The sequence below is a fragment of the Vipera berus genome (genome assembly GCF_964194415.1).
Source record: "Vipera berus genome assembly, chromosome: 1".
Classification (NCBI taxonomy): domain Eukaryota; kingdom Metazoa; phylum Chordata; class Lepidosauria; order Squamata; family Viperidae; genus Vipera; species Vipera berus.
Genome location: NC_138202.1, coordinates 76,317,189 through 76,336,923, shown reverse-complemented (window position 1 = coordinate 76,336,923; position 19,735 = coordinate 76,317,189). Strand labels below are relative to the sequence as shown.

At 39.9% G+C, this 19,735-nt stretch overlaps 1 protein-coding gene across 1 annotated transcript in view; it reads left to right on the top strand.

The window, feature by feature from the left end:
- Positions 1–17,050, top strand: part of LOC308667902 (uncharacterized protein) — a gene marked incomplete at its 3' end in the record, with an annotated part of 47,242 nt that extends 30,192 nt beyond the window's left edge. The window contains 12 exon segments of the mRNA XM_081327492.1: positions 294–318; positions 1,056–1,106; positions 2,008–2,113; positions 3,405–3,541; positions 5,083–5,394; positions 5,763–5,870; positions 8,438–8,564; positions 8,887–9,054; positions 10,682–10,855; positions 14,058–14,236; positions 16,156–16,226; positions 16,907–17,050. Coding sequence (XP_081183618.1) covers positions 294–318; positions 1,056–1,106; positions 2,008–2,113; positions 3,405–3,541; positions 5,083–5,394; positions 5,763–5,870; positions 8,438–8,564; positions 8,887–9,054; positions 10,682–10,855; positions 14,058–14,236; positions 16,156–16,226; positions 16,907–17,050 — 1,602 coding nt within the window.
- Positions 17,051–19,735: the final 2,685 nt, after the last annotated feature.

The window sequence follows — 19,735 nt, the reverse complement described above, 5'->3', positions numbered from 1 at the left end:
TGGTTTGTCTTAAGTCTTTCCTAAAATGCAGGGGCCAGAAGTGGATGCAAAGTTTTAGGTGTGATTGGCCCAATGTACTACAGAGAGGAGCAATGGCTGGTCTTGATCATGACGTTATATTACAGCAATAGACTGCATTACTGACAAGTTTGGGTTTTTTTGCTCAGTTTCCTTCCTTTTTTGGCTGAGTCATATCTCCTTCTTGCTTCAAAAGTTCAATAAGCATCTCAGTTTACAATACTAAATCAGTTTAGCACTGGTCAGTCTTCTAAGTCAAAACTTTTGTTTTGCAGGATATATTCTGGGCACAGTATTCAGGTATGTTTTGTGTGAATCACTTCAGATAACCAGCATTGTGCACATAATGTATTGTTCAATGTTCATTCCAAGTTCTTGATTATTCTTAAGTCAATGGTCGGTATCAAAAAGTATGTATTCGACATACATTCTAGTATGTATTAAAACCGACAGCTTCCGTGGCTGTGCTAGATGGGAATTAAAGTGATAAATATATCAGGAGAACGGGAGACTGAGGGAAGTAATTCTATGGCTTGATTATGGGGGAGCAATTTGTGGAGAAGCTGAAGAAAAGGCATTTATACTTTTAGGCTTGATAATAAATTCCAATAATAATTAGATTTGATTATTTTCCACCTTTTACAAATGAGCTGCTGGTCTCTTTGGACTAAATATTTTTCTTCTCGCTGGGGCCTCCTGGATTGATTATATCCAGAACAAATATGGGACCAAAAAGTTTCATTTAGCATTTGTATAAGTTTTTTTATATGATATTAGTATTGTTTGTAGTCATTTCACATGAGCTAGAGTGCGATAGACTTAATAGTTTATTGTTGTTAGCATATGGTTGTTTATGATTGGTTTTTTGTTTTTATACCTTGTATTTAGCTCTGGGAAGTCGGGGGGGGGAGGGGGGAAGGGGGGGAGGGATAGGGAGGGCTAGGTAGGGGTGGGCGGAGGGAGGGGGGGAGGGATTGTTAAAGATAAAATGTATTGTAAAACTTTTCAATAAAAAAATATTTTTCTTCTTTTGCTAGCTTGTAAAACCCTATTGAAAAAGAGAGCAACTCTGGATGAGTGTTTGCAAGGTAAAAACATTGTGGAGGATCCATGATAGTGAGCACAAGGAGGTTCCTTTCTTTGAAGGGAGTGGAAGTATATTCTGAACTGATGACAAAGTAACGTTTTGAGCAGTAGGAGAAAGAGGCAGGCCATAGCTTAGCCCTCTTTAATTCAATGGGATATTTTGAATGTCGTGTTTTAGTGTGTGTATATATTGGCGTTACAGAGACTATAAAAACACGATTCTCAATCCTGGCTAGAACTCTGACGATGTCAGCAGCTGCTGACGAAAGTTTTTAAAGAAATTTTTAGTCTGTGATCTGTGTTTTAGTTTTTAAACATGTACTTACCCGAGGCTCACATTTTTAAAACTATTATATATAAACTATATAAACTATTATATGTTGTCCCAAGGCATTGAAACAAGAGGAAAAAATAATCCAGTACTGTCTCTTGTTTCTTTACATTATTAGGTAGACATGGGATTGGAATACTGTATGTATTTTGTGATGAATTAAAAAAAATGGGTATAAAATCTCTTAAGATTGTGAATATTTCTTTGACTTCACTGTACTTTTAATTCTTAAGTCTCTTTAAATTATTTTAAATATTAATTGTACCCATCTTTTTATAAAGATCTATGATTCAATCAATGACAACATCACTAGATAGCTATTTATATTAGTGGTCTATTAGAAATACTATACTGAATTTTCATATAGCTTCTGATGTTTAAAAATTAATTTGGTGGACCCATTTACAATATTCATTGGCCTCTTCTCAAAAGCCCTCACAAACATAGACAAATGCAAATTAATCCTGTATATTCTGTCACTCGAAATCCAAGCCTAAACCATGACATCTTCAACTTGTTTCTCCATACTATGATTTCTGTTTCATTCGTTCTATGCTTTGAATTTTTGGTAGGTTCCTGTGTCCTAGGAACAGGACAGAATTACAAGGGAAAGATTTCTGTCACCAAGTCAGCAACTGAATGTCAGTTCTGGTCCAGCAAATTTCCTCACAAACCTCAGTAAGCTTATTTATCTTTAGAAAGTGTTCTGTATAGTCTTTTAATTCCAGTCTTTTAATTCCTGAAGGCAGATCCTAAGTCAGCTTAAAATGATAAAACCTCAGGTGAATAACAGTTTTCAGAGCCATTCAAAAATTAATAAGACTATAGTTACCCAGCTTAAATATACTGAAAGCCAACTGGAAGGAAAATATATTTGTTGTTTGACTAAAACAGAACAAGCAGCCTTCCTTCCCTGAAAAATAATTCTAAATGCAAAAAAATTGGTGGACTGTGAAGTTATTTCTTCCACAACAGAGCTTTCAACCCAAGACAGAGATGCAAGCTGACATGTGTGGTCTACAGTTCTCTCCAGCACATACAGAAGCTGAGAAAGTTTACCTCTGTTGTCTAACTCTAAGGGGCTGTTTGCTGGCAAAAGCTGATAATTGTGCTCAACTCCTTCTCAGCCCCTGCTAATTGTGGGGTGTTGGAGGTAGATGTCAGGGTTCCTTAGCAGACTAGTTGATCATTTATCTGTCAGAGGCAGAAACTGGTTTTAAATCACCAACTGGATCACAATTAAGAGAAGGTCTGTTAGGTCAGTGATGGAGAATCTATGGCACGGGTGTCACAAGTGACAAGCCAGCAGTCACTAACATCCAATCATATCTATTCTCAAAAGTACACTCAGTTCTTGCATGATTTTTGGAAGCTGCACAAGAATAATTTGGAAGCTGTGCTGGAGGGTTGTGTTCTTGTGTGGTCTCTGGAGCCTTCAAAAAAATGCACAAAACCAGGGCGTACTTTTGCATGCAGAGGCCACAGAAGAGCATTCTCTGAAGCCACTTCAAGAAAGAAGGCTGTGTGACCTGGAGCAGTCTTCAGTAGGCCATCACTTGAATGTAAGCGATGGGCTCTGGTGGAGTAATTTTGCCTTGGTGAATGAGATGGCTTTTTTGAGTGGCAGCAATGGCACTAGGTCTGAAGTCAAGGCCTGGGCCTCTACTTGAGCCTCAGTGCTGCTGCTGAGTGCCACTGTTTGGGATAGCCTAGATGGTGGGGAAATAAGAGAATTGTTTCTCTTTTGCTCAAAGTGGGTGAGTTGACGCACCAGTAGAGCCCGGTTAGGCATTTATTGACATGCTGAGACCAAATGTTTTACCATGACTGAAGTAGGGCACAGGAAAAAGATATATGGAGTAATCTTGCTCTGTGTTTGTGATTTGCAAACACTGCTGGTTTATACCTCCCTTCCTGTAAATATCAATGCTGGGAAGGGTCATTTACTGTATAATGTGGTTGTTTTCAGGTTCAATGAAACAACTCATCCAGAAGCCAATCTCACTGAAAACTACTGTAGGAACCCTGACAATCACACTCAAGGACCCTGGTGCTACACCCGTAATCCAGCAGTACGAGTAGAAGAATGTGCTATTCCTGTGTGTGGTGAGTCTCAGTGCTGGTACAAAAGGTAAAGTTTGATTAGGTCTCTGCCTTAATTTATCTGTGTTTGTGCACAATATATCCTCTAAATTCAGTTTCCATATGGTGAGGGAAGGACAGCCTACATGAGATCAGAGCTACATTCTGCTGAGGTATCAATTTATGTAATATGGGGATTAAACAAGTTTGACTTTTTTTGTTGGGGTATATGTTAGGATCAATTGTTGGGGGCACAAATGTCAACAGTGTCTGAAGCTAAGCAAGAAGTGGACGTGGCTGGAATCAAAAGTGGATGAGCTTCTGGCCTTTGCTTTCCCCCCTCCCCCTCTTTTTTTAAAAAAAAATAATTTTATTCAAGTTTACAAATGCAAAGATTAAAAACTAATACAACTAGGAAAAATAGAAAAGTAAAGAAAGAGAAGTGGAAAGAGATAGAAAACAGAAAATAAAAAACAAGAAGAAAAGGTAGATGAAAGATGACTCCCTCCTACCTCCAGATAAACGTAAAACAATTTCGGTAACTTAACACCTCCTCTAATATCTCAATTTAAAAAAATCTCTTTTTTCCACATATCATACTTTATCAATAATCATTTATAAAAGATCATTGTTCAGTCCTAATCAGCCAAAGTCCATTAAGAACTACAGAAATGGTAACATAAATATTTAGTCAAATAAATCCATTTTCTATTTCAGCTTATCACTTTCTTTAAGAAATAAGGCAAAAGAAATCTCTCCCTATTTATAAACAGATCTTCAAAGCCCCATTATTTAATTCTAGTTTTTCCTTGACACTTTCAATTTTCTTCAATTTTCTCTTTCTGATTCTTTTTTTTTCAACCTACCCCACCATTTCCTTTCTTGCATAGCAGTTAGGATAAATTACTCTTACTAGAAGTCTGCATTAATTGCTTGCATGCTACTTTTGGAATTAGGCAAAATCTGCATGAAATTAGACACACAATCATACAATCATAGGTTGGCTATTTTTAAATTTATAATTGAGATTCAAAACCAACTTTTGACCGGCATCCTGGGTAATCCTAGAATCTAGAGTTGAAAATGACTGAAGGATCATCTAATCCAGTCCTGTATAATATGCAGAAAAACGACAGTGAGATGTGTTCAGCCTTTTAAAAACTTCAAGAGATGGCAAATCCACAGTCCACAATCTCCACTGTTGTATAGATTTCCCCACCCCTTATATTCCAGTGAATCTGTTTCATGAATATAATGAAATGGATAGTAAATCTTGGCCTCCTTCTCTTTAACTTCTCTCCATGGACCTGAACACAGCTATCATGTCTCCCCAAAGTTCATCAAACTGAACGCCCCAAGTTCTTTCAGCCTGTCCTCAGAATTCAGGCTAAGATAAATATTTGATGTAAAGTAACAATTGAATGACATGTCTACTATGAAGCAAAACCACCCACTTTCAAATTTGGCATGTCTATGTCAGGGAAAACAGATGCTCTGACTGCTTTTTTATCAGCTCTGAATTGCTATTTCATCAATGCTCATGGTAATCTTGCTCTTCCTTTTAGGCGAGAACCGGACAACAGTTCCCTTCTCTCCAGCACTTCCTCCTTTGCAAGAGGAAACACGGCAGCAGGAAGAATGTGTAGCTGAGGAAGGATTGCTCTATACAGGGACTCTTTCGGTCACAGTGTCTGGAGAGCAGTGCTTGCCATGGGCTTCAGAAAAAGTAAGACAGTTGAGCTACAGAAAAAACTTCCTGGAAGGAGTGCCCCTGGTGGAGAACTATTGCCGCAACCCTGATCATGATGAGGAAGGGGTCTGGTGCTACGTAGACCACCCAAACATGACCTACAATTATTGCAACTTGAACTACTGTGGTGAGGAGCAGACTTTTATTTCTGTGGTCACTGAAAGAATGCAGTATTTGGGAGGGCATGCTGATATTTAATAGAGATCACTTCTTGAGGTTCTACAGTGGAATTATTGTTTTCCAGTTGTAATTCTTTCGAGTATAACATGCATTGCTGATGACAAAAAGTCTTCAGATGAGTCCCCACCAAATCCAGGAACCTATTGGACCCCAGCAACTACCATAGCCACAGACTGCTTTTTTTCCCCTCCTAAGACTCCATGGGCCTCCTGATATGTCCTCAGTAATGCTCTAGTGTCTAGTCCACTGATAGAGAACTCACAATGTTAAACTAAATTACGTTTTTTGTATTTTCCTGTCCCTCTTCCATTTCAGAAAATAATCTAAATTATGTCGATGATATTGCTGATATAGGACGAACTACTACTATCCAGCAACATGAAACTTTCTTTGATCCTAAGACATTTGGTGCAGGCGAAGCAGGTGAGGAAAGGAATCAATGAAAGAAAGAACATCAGTGAAATTAGAGAGAAAAAGATAATATAGCTCCTCATTTAAAATGGGGTTAGCCCAGAGGTACATAATATTTTTCAGTCTAGAGGCTACACATTTGAATGGCATGCCAAGGTCTAAATTCGTTTAGAGATAATTATAAATAATTATTCAACTGGACTTTGTTACAACATTTGCAATTCTGCCCCAATCCTAAATGGCTACGGGCAACAAAAAATGTTAAAATACTTGATACCAGTGCTTTTTTTGTAAAAGAAAAAGGTGCTGGAACTCACACACGTCATACAACCCGCCTTGCCTACCCTACAAGGTTCCATCCCAAAAAGGTGCCGGAACTCCGTTCTGAGTGTTCTATGAGAAAAAAAGCCCTGCTTGATACAAAACATATATAAAACAAAAAGGTAGCCTGTAGTTGTAATTAGTTTATCTGTGATTTGTTTATCTTCATTTTCTTTTTTCCTCAAAGGTTTTCTCATTGGTACCTGCCCATTGTCCAATAGGAGGTGGGCAGGTAGAAATAAGGGAAATAAGTTTATTTGCTGTGAAAAATAAGAATGACAGGAAGTCAGTACTGAAGTCTGTCTCTGCATATCTCCACCTCCACCTTTTGGGTATACCCAAACAGGCCATTTTGGATGCTTCACTCAGGCTGCAACAGCACATTTCTTTTCTCAGCATAGCTGTGTGGACTCTGAGTTATTAAGGAGGCTACCGAATGGTGCTGTCATAATACCTAATTGTGGGATAAATTAAGTGCAGCAAATAGAAAGTAGCACACATTGAAGGACGAAAATCCTACCTCAGCTGGTGCTGTCGTCTAAAATGATCCACCGACACACTACACAAGACGCTGCAGATTACTCAAACACTTTGTTGTTCCTCCTGATAATGGCTGAGGTTGATAGAAGAGAAAACCAATGTGCATTAAGGTGGGAATTTTGGGGTACAATAAAAACAACATCCATGTTGGTAAGTTGCACAGAGAGAACTTGTTGAACTGGCAGGAATCCCACCCACCCCCCCACCTTGTGTGTAAGTATGCACCTATGCTGAGAGGCTGATTTGCCAAGAATTGATTTGATTTGGCACTGTCTGACTCTAGTGAGACTCGGAATGACTCACAGTACAATAAACAGAATAAAAATAATATAATAAAAAGAAATGCATACAACAAAAGAACCAGAAAGTGGGGGGGGGGGGCGGGAAGAGAACTAGATGGCAAATACAGCAGACAACACAGAGCAATATCCAGGGGTGGGTCTCCAGCCACCTTAGCCAAAGGCTTGGGAGGACAGCCAGGTCTTATGCCTCGTTCCCCAAGAACACCATCACTTCATGTCACGTGGCTCTCACAAGGAATTTTGTTCTTAAGTGCAGCCTTCATGAAAGGGAAGATAGAGGGTAGAAGGGTAATAGCTAATTTAACTTTAACTGTAAGACTTCTGCTGGAAGAAAGTGGAGAGGCTTAATTCAGCTTTGGCTCCAAAAACTGAAACTTCACAGGCCACGGCTATGAAATACAAATAAAAAGAAAGCTGAGTCTTACAGAGATCTCTTTCAAGAACAGTTAGCCAAATACTCTTAAGCCAAATTTAGAAGGATGTATAGATTGCCCTTGAGGGCGATGCAGTGGCCTAGAGATGGAGCTCTCACCTCACAATCTGGAGGCTATGAGTTTGATCCTAGGTCAGACATGTCAAACACAAGGCCCGGGGGCCAGATCCGGCCCGCGAAGTGGTTTCATGTGGCCCGCAAAGCCATCATGGAAACAGTGAGGGAACGGCCCCCACTGCCTTGGCCCTGGCCCAGAGACCCTCAGATCTGTCCCACTCCTGCCCAGGCCCCCATAGGCACCCTTGATGCCAATGATATAGAGCTGGCCACGCCCACCCAGTAGGCCATACCGCACTCTAGCCACGCCCACCCTGGCCATACCCACCCGGCCCCCTGAGGGCAACCACAATGCTGATGCGGCCCTCAGTGAAATTGAGTTTGACACCCCTGTCCTAGGTAGTGGCAGATATTTTTCTCTTTGGGTGCAATGAGTAATTGTCTGCTGCGAACTCTGTGTAGGCGTCAGGAAGGGCATCCGGCCATTAAAAACTCTGGACTCCACCCCGATGCAAAGGGCCCTTGGGGAAAAGAAATTGAGCTTGTATATTTAAATATACAATACAGACATTTTGACAGAACCTTAACATCATTTTGTGGATTGTTTCCAAAGACTCTATTTTACTGATCAGACCTTCTGTTCACAAAATGAGAAAAAGGAGGTAATGGCAATGTTAGACAGGTGCCTTAAATTAATATCAGTCATACAGGGAATAGCTAGGACCCGACTCAATTCCCAATTCTTCCAGTAGTTATTCCAATGATGAGAGGCTAAAAAAAATTGCCCACACACTTCCCATCAGGAACAAATCTTATGCCAGAAGCTAGCTACTCACTGTCATCTCTTCCTAGCAAAAGGTTGACTTATGAAAGACAGGGTCACTTGTGAACTAGTCAGTCATATGTGGATGGGGCTATATTTCCAGATTGTGGCATCCGTCCCCTGTTTGAGAAAAAGAAAATCTCTGACAACACTGAGAATGAGCTACTAGAGTCCTATTTGCAAGGCCGAATTGTGAAGGGGGTAAATGCTGAAGTGGGCAGCGCTCCTTGGTAAGTCTGGTTGTGGGAATGAGATGAATGGGAAGACTTTGCTTATTTTCCTTCCTGGGTGTGGGCCTGATTGCTGACACTGACTGTATCAGTTGATGTATGAGTTGCCAATGCACTGTCTAAAAGAAGTATGACCTTGGTAGTTTCTGCCTCTTTCCTCTTTGCAAACCATGGGCAGTAAGAGGAACTACCTATCAAAACAAAGAAGTTAACATGCAAGTCATATCTGACAATTGCAACCTATCCATTCTGTCTGTAGAGTGTTTCAATCCTGAAAAAGTTGCCTCCCCACACTCTGCATTTCAAATTTTGTTGTACGTAGGCAAGTCATGCTATTCAAGAAGAAACCACAGGAGCTGGTATGTGGTGCTAGTCTCATCAGCAATCGCTGGGTCCTCACTGCTGCACATTGCATTTTCTATCCACCCTGGGATAAAAATTACACAACTGATGACCTCCTTGTACGGATTGGCAAACATAACAGGATACGGTAAGAGTTTAAAAGGTTATGAGCCAGTCAAATTATATACTGAGTGTAGGTCATAACTGTCAGGCTCCAAAAAATCAAGAAAGTCACACTGAGATTCTTCTAAGCAATTTCCTCTATTTTATTTTTTTACCCATAGGCAGAAATCTTGCCAAACTAAAGCAGACTACTTGCACCATTAAACTATATTGCATATTGTGAGAATTACTGGGGAGGCCCTACCTTAATTCTCTCTCTCCCACACAACTATCCAAATTTCACTGTATTTTGCTCCTCTGGAATGCATTCCCTCTCTCCTGGGAATGCAGACTACATTCTACCACATAACAGCCTTCTATCATCCCCCTCTTCTGCTGGAAGGTGGTGATCTATTGGAACAGGGGCAGAATTAGAAATCACAAGGACAGAGCAGCAGGCTTGTTAGCAAGAATGAAATGCCTCAATCCACCAACCTCAATAATATCCTCACAAAATGCAAAGTCCTGCAAAAAAGGAGTAAAAAATTGTGATAGCTGTAATAGGTAATTTGGGGTGCAGTCCCAAAATATCTGGAGCACCACTTGAACAACATCAGCATTGATAAAATCACCATCAGTCAATTTCAAAAAGCTTTACTTGAAACAGCTTACATCCTGCAACAATACTAACACAGTCAAACAACAAAATCTGTCTATGGCTACCCAGATCCTTGGGAAGGGCTCAGCTGGTACATAAAAATGCCGAATACAGTCTACACATCTAGTTGACCGGATGACCAACTGTAATAATAGATTAAATTCATATGCCACCCAACTCCCAGCAATTCTGGGACTCCTAAACCCTGCTCCTCTTATTTATAGCTCCATTTAACTCACATCTGCAGGCAATTAGAAGTTCCAGGGTGCAAGGTTTATTTCAGTTTAGTTTTCTCTAGATAGACGTGACCCAGGTTTTGTGGACTTAAAATATTTAAGCTTAAAATATATGAGCTGAGAGTAGGTAAAGACACAACATTAATGCTTTAAAGAGGAGATGAATCCCTTTGGCCACCTCATAAACCAGCTTGCACAGATATCTGTTTCTGTGGTATTGCAGAACCCCATCTTGCTCAAAACTGCAATCTCCTTTGATGCCAACCCCTACAGTTGTAGGCTAGATAACCTTGTGCTGCCAGGGTGAAAGAAATGAGCCTTTCTTACAAACATTCTTCTTACAATATGTTTTCTATTGAGAATGACTGAGAGTGGTCCTGTATTAAGAAACCATCAGTTAATAATTAACTGTGATGGACACATACAATATCCCTTGACTGTCTTCAGTTTCTAACCCATGTGTTGGTGAATAAAAAAAATCTGCTTGACCATTTTGTTAAGCTGTTGAGACCAGTTGGATCTCTGGTACCATCATTTAATGTTTAATGATAATAAAATACAACTTTATCCCGTTTGTTAAGCTCACAGTGCTCTATCTGGATAAACATTCAGTAATGTTAATAGTAATCATAATAAAGAACTCACGCCAGGGGAAGAGGAAGGGAAGTCAGTTAAACTACTCTTTGATGTTTATACTATAAAGAGTATAGAATGGTTAAAAATGTCCTGACATTAGCATTTCAAAATTCCATTTTTTCCCCTCATCTCTGGATATTCAGATATGAGCAGGGCAAGGAGAAAATTGTCTTCCTGGATAAAATCATCATCCACCCCAAATATAACTGGATGGAAAATCTGGATCGGGACATTGCACTATTACGTCTGGCTAAGCCTGTACCTTTCAGTGATTATGTACACCCAATATGTCTGCCTACCAAGCAGGTTGTTCAGAGGTAAGGAAACAAAACTTTGTAGTTTCTTTAAAAACTTGAAAAAGTGTTGAAGTAAATCAAGATCAATCCAACGTTAGGAAAATAGGGAAAAAAAACCTTGTGCCAGTATAATTCAACTATTTTTCTGCCAAATGTGAATGACACAACCCCACAATGCAAAAAGGGGAGGGCTAGAATGGATACATAGCCAATAATTAAACAAATGATGGATTTTACTCTGATACACCTATACTAATAAGGTATAGTTGTATGATTTAATATTAGATACAAGTAAATATATTGGACTAGCTGAGCTCCAAGGTCCCTTCTAGCCCTATGATTCTATGATTCACATGCATTATTTACAAAGTCAGCATGTTTTTCTATGTATTTACACAATAGGATAAAAATATAAGAAATCAAGTCTTAACTTATTTAATTTTCTCAAGTTACTTTCTCTCACTTTCCTTTTGTAATTTATATGCCTTCTTACTCCTTATCTCAATTATCGATACTGGAATGTCTGCAGGTTTTTCCCCTGGTGTCTTGCTACCAAACAAAGCCACTGTCCAGCACTTGAGACTTTGTACGGAGTCTCTCGTCCTAGGCTTTTCAGTCTCACAAGCAGGAAGGATTGTAATGTTCTTCCGTCTCTGGGAAGGAACATTTAATCTTTGGAGAAATTTACAGTGGTGCTCATAAACGGCAAGACCCTGAATGAACAAATTGTGATTCTGGCATGATAATGCAAAGGCTGGAAACATGCAACAAAGGCTGAACTAAATAGGGATACACCATAAAGAGCTACTGCAGTGGAGGTGTTTAAAAGTGGAGGAGTTGGTGGCAGCGGCAGCGTGCTCCAGGGGAGAAAAGAAGCAAGGCCCCTTTAAGGAAAAGGTGGAAGAGTCAGGATCAGAAAAAGGAAAGAAGGCGAGGTTGTCAGAATACGAGGTTGTCAGAATACAAGCTAACTTGAGGGCTAATCCACATGGAGCCCCATTTCCATCTGTCCTGTTTGCCATCGTTCACTCCCTAGAGACTAAAATGGACAATGTGAAATTTGAGCGGGCCCCGAACAAAGAGTATATATTGGAGGTGGTGACCCTTTGAGAGCTGTATGCAACGAAATTTCATTTTGATGTATGCCGATTGGTGTACATTCAAAGTGACAATAAAGTTGTTATCATCATCATCATCATCATCATAAAAGTGAGAGGATACACAATTGTCTAGACTTCATTATCATATGCATTAAAGGAAGCACTAATGATGGGGCTGAATAGCTATGCAAGGATATGTTAAATCCAGGGAAAGCTTAGTCCATTTACAGTTTGAAGCAGGAATTCAGCAGGTGTCAAAAGTAACCCTCCGGTCCATTCAGTAAATTCAAATCTCACAGTCCACAAGATGAATGCTCCCATCCCAAATCTCTTTGACGGTAAGATTTGAGAAACCTAGCTCAATTATCTCTTTCTCTTCATAGAGTGGCAACAATGGGGGGCTTAGCACTATGAGATATTCAAGTAAATGATAAGAAATTCAGCTCCATAACTACTACTACTAATTTCAAGCCTCTAATTGTCTCACTAGAATATAGTAGTTGTAGATGAACTGTGGAGTTCTTGGCATTCTGAGTTTATTTTCTTGAAGATGTTTATTACTCACCTAGGTAACATCTTCAGTGCTATCTGCAAGAAAACAACCAAGCTTAGAGAATACCAAGGATACTCTTAGCCGTCTGTAGAGTTGCTTCTTCTGAGTAACAAAAAATGAGAAAATCAGTATTCACATCCACTAGCTTGGAAAAAATAAAAGCCAAAGATGATGCAAGAGACATCCATAGATTAGCTGTGTTAAAATTGTTGGGACCAAGTTCTAAGAGAACATCCAGAAGCCTTCAGTCCTCTGTGGGGCAGGATAGAATTCGGTTGGAAGTATTAGCCCTTTGGCACCAAGATCATGTTCAAGGAAAAAGAAATGGCAATAAGTGGTAGCATTCATAAGAAGCAATGTAGAGCTTTTGCATCTGCTTGAGCTCCTCAGTGGCCTTTGTATGAAAAAGATCATCACTGTTAAATGCAAAATCTTCAGTATGATTTCTGTCCTCCTTGGAATACAGCTAGGCATGATGACAAAAGATTATTGGTCCTGCCTGCACTGTTAGATGTGTTAGGCTACTGGCAAACAAAGTGATAAGGCTTCTAATTATCTGATTTATGTTTTCATTTTATTTGACTTCTGATTTGTGTTAGCTCATTATGTTGAATGGAGGAAATCCAAGAGACATTTTCTACAGCACGTCATACATATTTGGTAATTAACTCTGCACAACTTTGTGGATTGAAGCATTCTCTGATATCTAGATTCCATCTTCTCTATCCATTGGCACAGTATGAATTTGAATTCTGCCATGGGCATCTGCAGGTCAAGATAAAAAAAAACATGATGGCAGACTAAATGGTACAATCGTCATGGACACCATTTTGATATTTTTGACCAATAGAAAAACTTGATAACTGAGCTTTCCTAGGGTTCCCACCATCCAGCTCTCATGTAGCTAAAGATCCAAGCACCATAATGAAGGAGTTCAAATATCATAACTGAAAGTCTTTAGTTGCAGAAACTTTGCAAGAGAAAAACTCCCTGGGACTGCCAAAGAAACTGGAGAGTACTCACTTGTTCTGTAGAAAAGAACCAAGAAATATCGAGAGGAAGGAATTCATAGTGTCACAAAGATTGATGAAGGAGTTAGGCTGTAGCACAGCAGATGGAAGTGCAACGTAAGAATTTTTTAAAACTCCACTTTCACATTTTAAGAAAAGCCATTTTTTTCTATTTTCAAAGCAATAGAAAAGAGAGCTTGCCTGGAAGAGTTCAAGATTTGAGCAGCATTTGCAATGAGCAAAATACTTAAGTGTGCTCTAAAATTTGTTTATTTTTACTGAATCCTCCCTTTTCTTCTTGTGATTTCTACATGCAATCTCTTCACCCTGTTCTTAGTGAGATGGTTGACTTGTTTTGTCATCCTTCTTGTCATAACTTGATCTCTGCCAAACAATTCAGGTGGTGTGGGGGAGCAAGAGGAAGGTCATCTTACACTGCCCAGGTTGGGCAAATATAAATGAGCTGTTTTAATGATACACCAAATCTCTATTACCTATATTAATCTATCTCATTCTAAGATCTCCAGAATCTTTTACTCAACTCCACTTTTGTTCCGTAGCCTATTGCTAACAGGATATAAAGGTCGTGTTACTGGTTGGGGTAATCTGTTTGACACCTGGGGTGCAGGGTCACGACAATTGCCTGGCGTGCTGCAACAGGTGAATCTCCCCATTGTGAGCCGGAACGTCTGTAAGGCATCCACTAATATTAAAGTCACAGACAACATGTTCTGTGCAGGTGAGTTTTCCTAGGTACTTGATGCTGAGGCAGAAGTAGGCATGATTCTTGGTGTGTTTGCTGTTGGGTACTGATCAGTTCAAATAACAGCTTTCAAGGTCCACCATGCAAGGAACATCAGCCGGCCAATAGGATGAAGGAAAGTTTTTTTTCACCATACAAGTGTGAAGACTATCAATTCTTAACCTGTTACTACTCCTGCCTCCGTTGTTTTGCTCTCTAGTGAGCAAACGGAGTAACTGAGTGTCTTTCTCCAAATATAAATACATGAGTAATGGACACCACTGTGTGGCTAGGCAAAAGAACCCTTCTAATTCACCTACCATTATGACTCCCAAATTACAACACTGTACAACATAGAACCTCTCACATCCTTCTCCCTTACCTCTAGAAATGGCACACATCAGTGTAGAACCATACCCTAATTTAAGTTGCCTTGGATATATCCTAAACAAAACTTAAATGAGGGTGAAAAAACTGTTTCTAATTTAGAAGGTTGTGTTTTTTAAAGATTTCTATCCCTCGTTTCCTCCAAGAGCTCAGGCAGCTCACATGGAAAAATCTCAATTTTACCTCTGTAACAAGCAGGTAGGTTGCGCTGAACAAGATTGACCAGCCAAAACACACAGTGCATTTCAATGGCTGAGAGTGGATTTGATTCTGGTCTCCACAGTGCACACTTTGGGCACTATGCCACATCCCCTTTTGCCATACATTGGCCAGGTTCATCCATTACTTTAAGCCATGTTTAGGTAAAGCAACATCAGCTTTTTAACTTGTAAACCATAATGACTTAGAACATTCTGTGAATCAAGCTAACTGCTGTTCAAACTATGATTACATGCTTGTTTAGTGAAATGTGAAAAATAGGCAACTATGAAACAAATTCCTCTTAATGTGAAAAGACAATGATTATACAATCTCCTTTTACCTTGTGTTCAAATGTAGTTTTTTCTCCAGATGTAATGGACATCAGCTCTAGTAATGCTCCAGTCAACAGCTCTGCCTCTTAAAATTCCAAGTCATTGGATAGGACCAGGTTGTAGAGGAGTAATGACCAAAAGGGTGACAAGCAAATTTAATTAGTAGATTTATACTTGAGCTCTCTCTGGAAAGCGCTATGCTTAGTGGTGTAATTTATTTATTTAATGCATACAGCCAGAAATGGAACTTCTATAACAACTCACTCCTGGCTTAAACAAGTTATATCATAGAGTTGAAGTTTATAATAGAAAAAAATAGAGAGCATCTCACCTGAAACAAAACATCAATTTTCTACCATATTATTTGCATTTTATTTTATCATATTTAGAGACCGTCCCATCTCCCTTATGGAAGAGCTTTCTATGACTTGTTTGATTCATTAACACGTCATTTTATAAAGCCCTCAAAAGATTATGGTGAATTGAAAGAAACCATTTCCAGAGTCAACCACATGTTTTTGGGTAAAATGTATAGAACTTTGCTTAGGAAGAAAATAAAATAAATAATAAAAGATCTGATATTAAATACAGCATCTTGTGAAGTTGTTTGAAGTCATTCTAGATTGATCGTTTAAATCATGATTGCCCTGCACATCTCATGATAGCAAACATGCTAAACACCTCACAAAGTCATGGAGTTTTTGTGTACCAACTGGCAAACCAAAGGCATTGTCTGTGTTCACAGAGCAAGAAAACAACCAGTAATTAGCCTTCAGTGTAATGTAGAGTGAACCCAGCTGAAAATAACTCCAATTAAACAAAGTAAACCTAAGTTTATAAATTTAAGTAAGACATTACAGCAAATGAAGCAGGTCACAGTTTCATAAGTTTTGAACTGATTAGCTCAGGGACTACATTAAAAGCTGATGGGGGGGGGGAAGAACAGAAAAATGTAGGAAAGAGTGCGGCCTTTTTACTAATTTTCTTTTTTTTTAGGTTATAGTCCTGAAGAAAGCAAGAGAGGAGACGCTTGTGAGGGTGACAGTGGGGGCCCTTTTGTCATGAAGGTAAGTTTCTATGAGTGACTTCAAAATATAAATGGGCAAACTGCTGATGTCACAAGTCCGCTGTTTGTCAGTCTGTAGCAAGGACCAGAGTACCATTTTCCCTTGCTAATGCCACCATTCATTTCTCCTTTTCAGCAATATTCTTAAAGGACATCTTCACTTTAAGAGCATTACAATTAATTAAGCATATCATTATGCAAGAAAGCAGGATTTTCCCCAATTACCACTGAGTAATTGTACATGCAAGCTGATGTACACAGCAGATTTAGCCCTTGAATTGTAACAGTGCTAACTTTGAGTTCAGGTCAGTTTCAGACAAACTCAGCACGTCAGAACTTTTAAAAAAGCAACTATCTCAATCTCAGTTTAGGAGTCTTACCAAAAGCAATCACCAGCCAGGGTTGTAGGATCTTAACCTTCTCACTAACAACCCAAATTCTGAAGTTCATATCTTGACATAAACCTTAATTTATTCTGTTGTTGAATATTTTCCCCATCCCAACCCTTTTCAAATAAGGGTGAAAAACTAGACTCAGAAATGTTCATGGGCTACCTCTTTCTTGCTTATAGTCTTGTAGATTACACGATCCTGCTGCTGCTATTGTTCATCTTTCTTTAAATGACCTACATATACTATTTGCAATTTGCTGATACTGTGACGCTTCTTTCCTCCCTACCAGAATCCAGCAGACGAAAGGTGGTATCAAGTAGGTATTGTCTCCTGGGGAGAAGGTTGTGATCGTGATGGCAAATATGGATTCTACACCCATCTGTTCCGTCTGAAGAAATGGATGCAAAAGACTATTGAGAAACATGGCCGTTAAATAGGAATCAAAATTTGCATTTGCACCTTGGTTTACAGACATACAATAATCACAACAGTACAATACTAAAAGCCTATGAATGTGTTCTGTTCCAGCCTACGACCAGCCCTGTTTGTGTGTCAGGGACAACCCCTTTTTCCTTTTAACAATCAATAGGCTGGGAAAAACCCAACCCAAATTTATTTACAGTTCCAAATAATAAAGTCTTTCAAACAAAAAAGCAGCAGAATATTTTCTTCAACCAAAAACACGATTCAAAACATCCAACAAGAGTCAAACAAGAGCCAAACAGATTAGCAAGAACAGACCAGGATTCTCTTTGAATGTCTCCAAACAGTTGCCTTCAGCAACCAGCACCGCCCACACCTTCCCCTTTTATTATCTGTCCCAAGCCTTCTCCTCCTTTCACTGAGTTGCCTCATTAATTTTCTCTCTACTGTGCTGGATTGCCTTCTGCTTCTAGCGTCTCTGAACAGATTCAGCTGTCACTCCTCTGAGTCCGACACCTCCTCCTCACACAGCTGAGCCTCATGAGGAACACGACTGGAGGGGCCAGGCTGAGAGTCCTGGAGTGCATCAGAGCCTCCCTCCGACACCGAAGGCTCTCCAAACCTCAGACTCAACTGCCGGGAGCACAGGCTGACACTGAATCACAATAGAAATAAATCGGAGTCATCCCAGAATAAAGATTTTTGGATAAAACACTTGTTTCTTCCCTGTTATAAACTGCAGGCAATTTCTATTGAATACATCAGCCAAATAATCCAGATAATGGAAGGACATCCATGCACAATTACTCAAAGACAGCTTTAGATTCAGAACCTTTCTGCATTCCTAAATGTATACCTTTAACATAAGAAACTGTGAGGCAAATATTACAAGCTTGGTGGAGGTTGGCTTTCCTGTTTTTTGGGAGTTCTGAAGGAAAGAAATTATACATAGCAGAATATTAACAAGGCAGAGATTGTTGTTGTTAGTTGCGAAGTCGTGTCCGACCCATCGCGACCCTATGGACAATGTTCCTCCAGGCCTTCCTGTCCTCTACCATCTTCTGGAGTCCATTTAAGCTCATGCCTACTGCTTCAGTGACTCCATCCAGCCACCTCATTCTCTGTCGTCCCCTTCTTCTATTGCCCTCAATCTTTCTCAGCATGAGGCTCTTCTCCAGTGAGTCCTTCCTTCTCATTAGGTGGCCAAAGTATTTGAGCTTTAGCTTCAGGATCTGGCCTTCTAAAGAGCAGTCAGGGTTGATCTCCTCTAGGACTGACCGGTTTGATCGCCTTGCAGTCCAAGGGACTCGCAGGAGTCTTCTCCAGCACTATAGTTCAAAGGCTTCAATTCTTTGGCGCTCAGCCTTTCTTATGGTCCAGCTTTCACTGCCATACATTGCAACTGGGAAGACCATAGCCTTGACTATACGCACTTTTGTTGACAGGGTGATGTCTCTGCTTTTTAGTGTGCTGTCTAGATTTGCCATGGCTTTCCTCCCCAGGAGCAAGCGTCTTTTAATTTCTTGGCTACAGTCCCCATCTGCAGTGATCTTGGAGCCCAGGAAAATAAAATCTGTCACTACCTCCATTTCTTCCCCATCTATTTGCCAGGAATTGAGAGGGCCAGATGCCATGATCTTGGTTTTCTTAATGTTTAGTTTCAACCCAACTTTTGCACTCTCCTTCTTCACTCGCAACAAGAGGCTCTTTAGTTCCTCTTCACTTTCTGCCATTAGAGTGGTATCATCTGCATATCTTAGGTTGTTGATGTTTCTTCCGGCAATCTTAATTCCAACTTTTGATTCATCTAGCCCTGCCTTTCTCATGATGTGCTCTGCATATAAGTTAAATAGGCAAGGCGACAGTATACAGCCTTGCCGGACTCCTTTCCCAATTTTGAACCAATCGGTGGTTCCGTGTCCAGTTCTCACTGTTGCTTCTTGGCCCACATATAGGTTTCTCAAGAGACAAATAAGATGGTCTGGTATGCCCATCTCTTTAAGGACTTGCCACAGTTTGTTATGATCCACACAATCAAAGGCTTTAGCATAGTCAATGAAGCAGAAGTAGATGTTTTTCTGGAACTCTCTAGCTTTCTCCATGATCCAGCGTATGTTAGCAATTTGATCTCTAGTTCCTCTGCCTCTTCGAAATCCTGCCTGTACTTCTGGTAGTTCTCGATCCACATACTGCTGGAGTCTAGCTTGCAGAATTTTAAGCATAACTTTACTAGCATGAGAAATGAGTGCAATGGTGCGATAGTTTGAACATTCTTTGGCACTGCCTTTCTTTGGAATTGGAATGTAAACTGATCTTTTCCAATCCTGTGGCCACTGTTGAGTTTTCCAAATTTGCTGGCAAATTGAATGTAGCACTTTTACTGCATCGTCTTTTAAGATTTTGAATAGCTCAGCTGGAATACTGTCACCTCCACTAGCTTTGTTGTTGCTCAGCTTTTCTAAGGCCCACTTCACTTCACATTCTAGGATGTCTGGCTCGAGGTCAGTGACCAACTCATTGTGATTATCAGGGACATTAAGCTCATTCTTGTATAGTTCTTCTGTGTAATTTTGCCACCTCTTCTTAATCTCTTCTGCCTCTGTTAGGTCCCTGCCATTTTGGTCCTTTATCATGCCCATTTTTGCATGAAACGTTCCCTTCATCTCTCCAATTTTCTTGAAAAGATCTCTGGTCC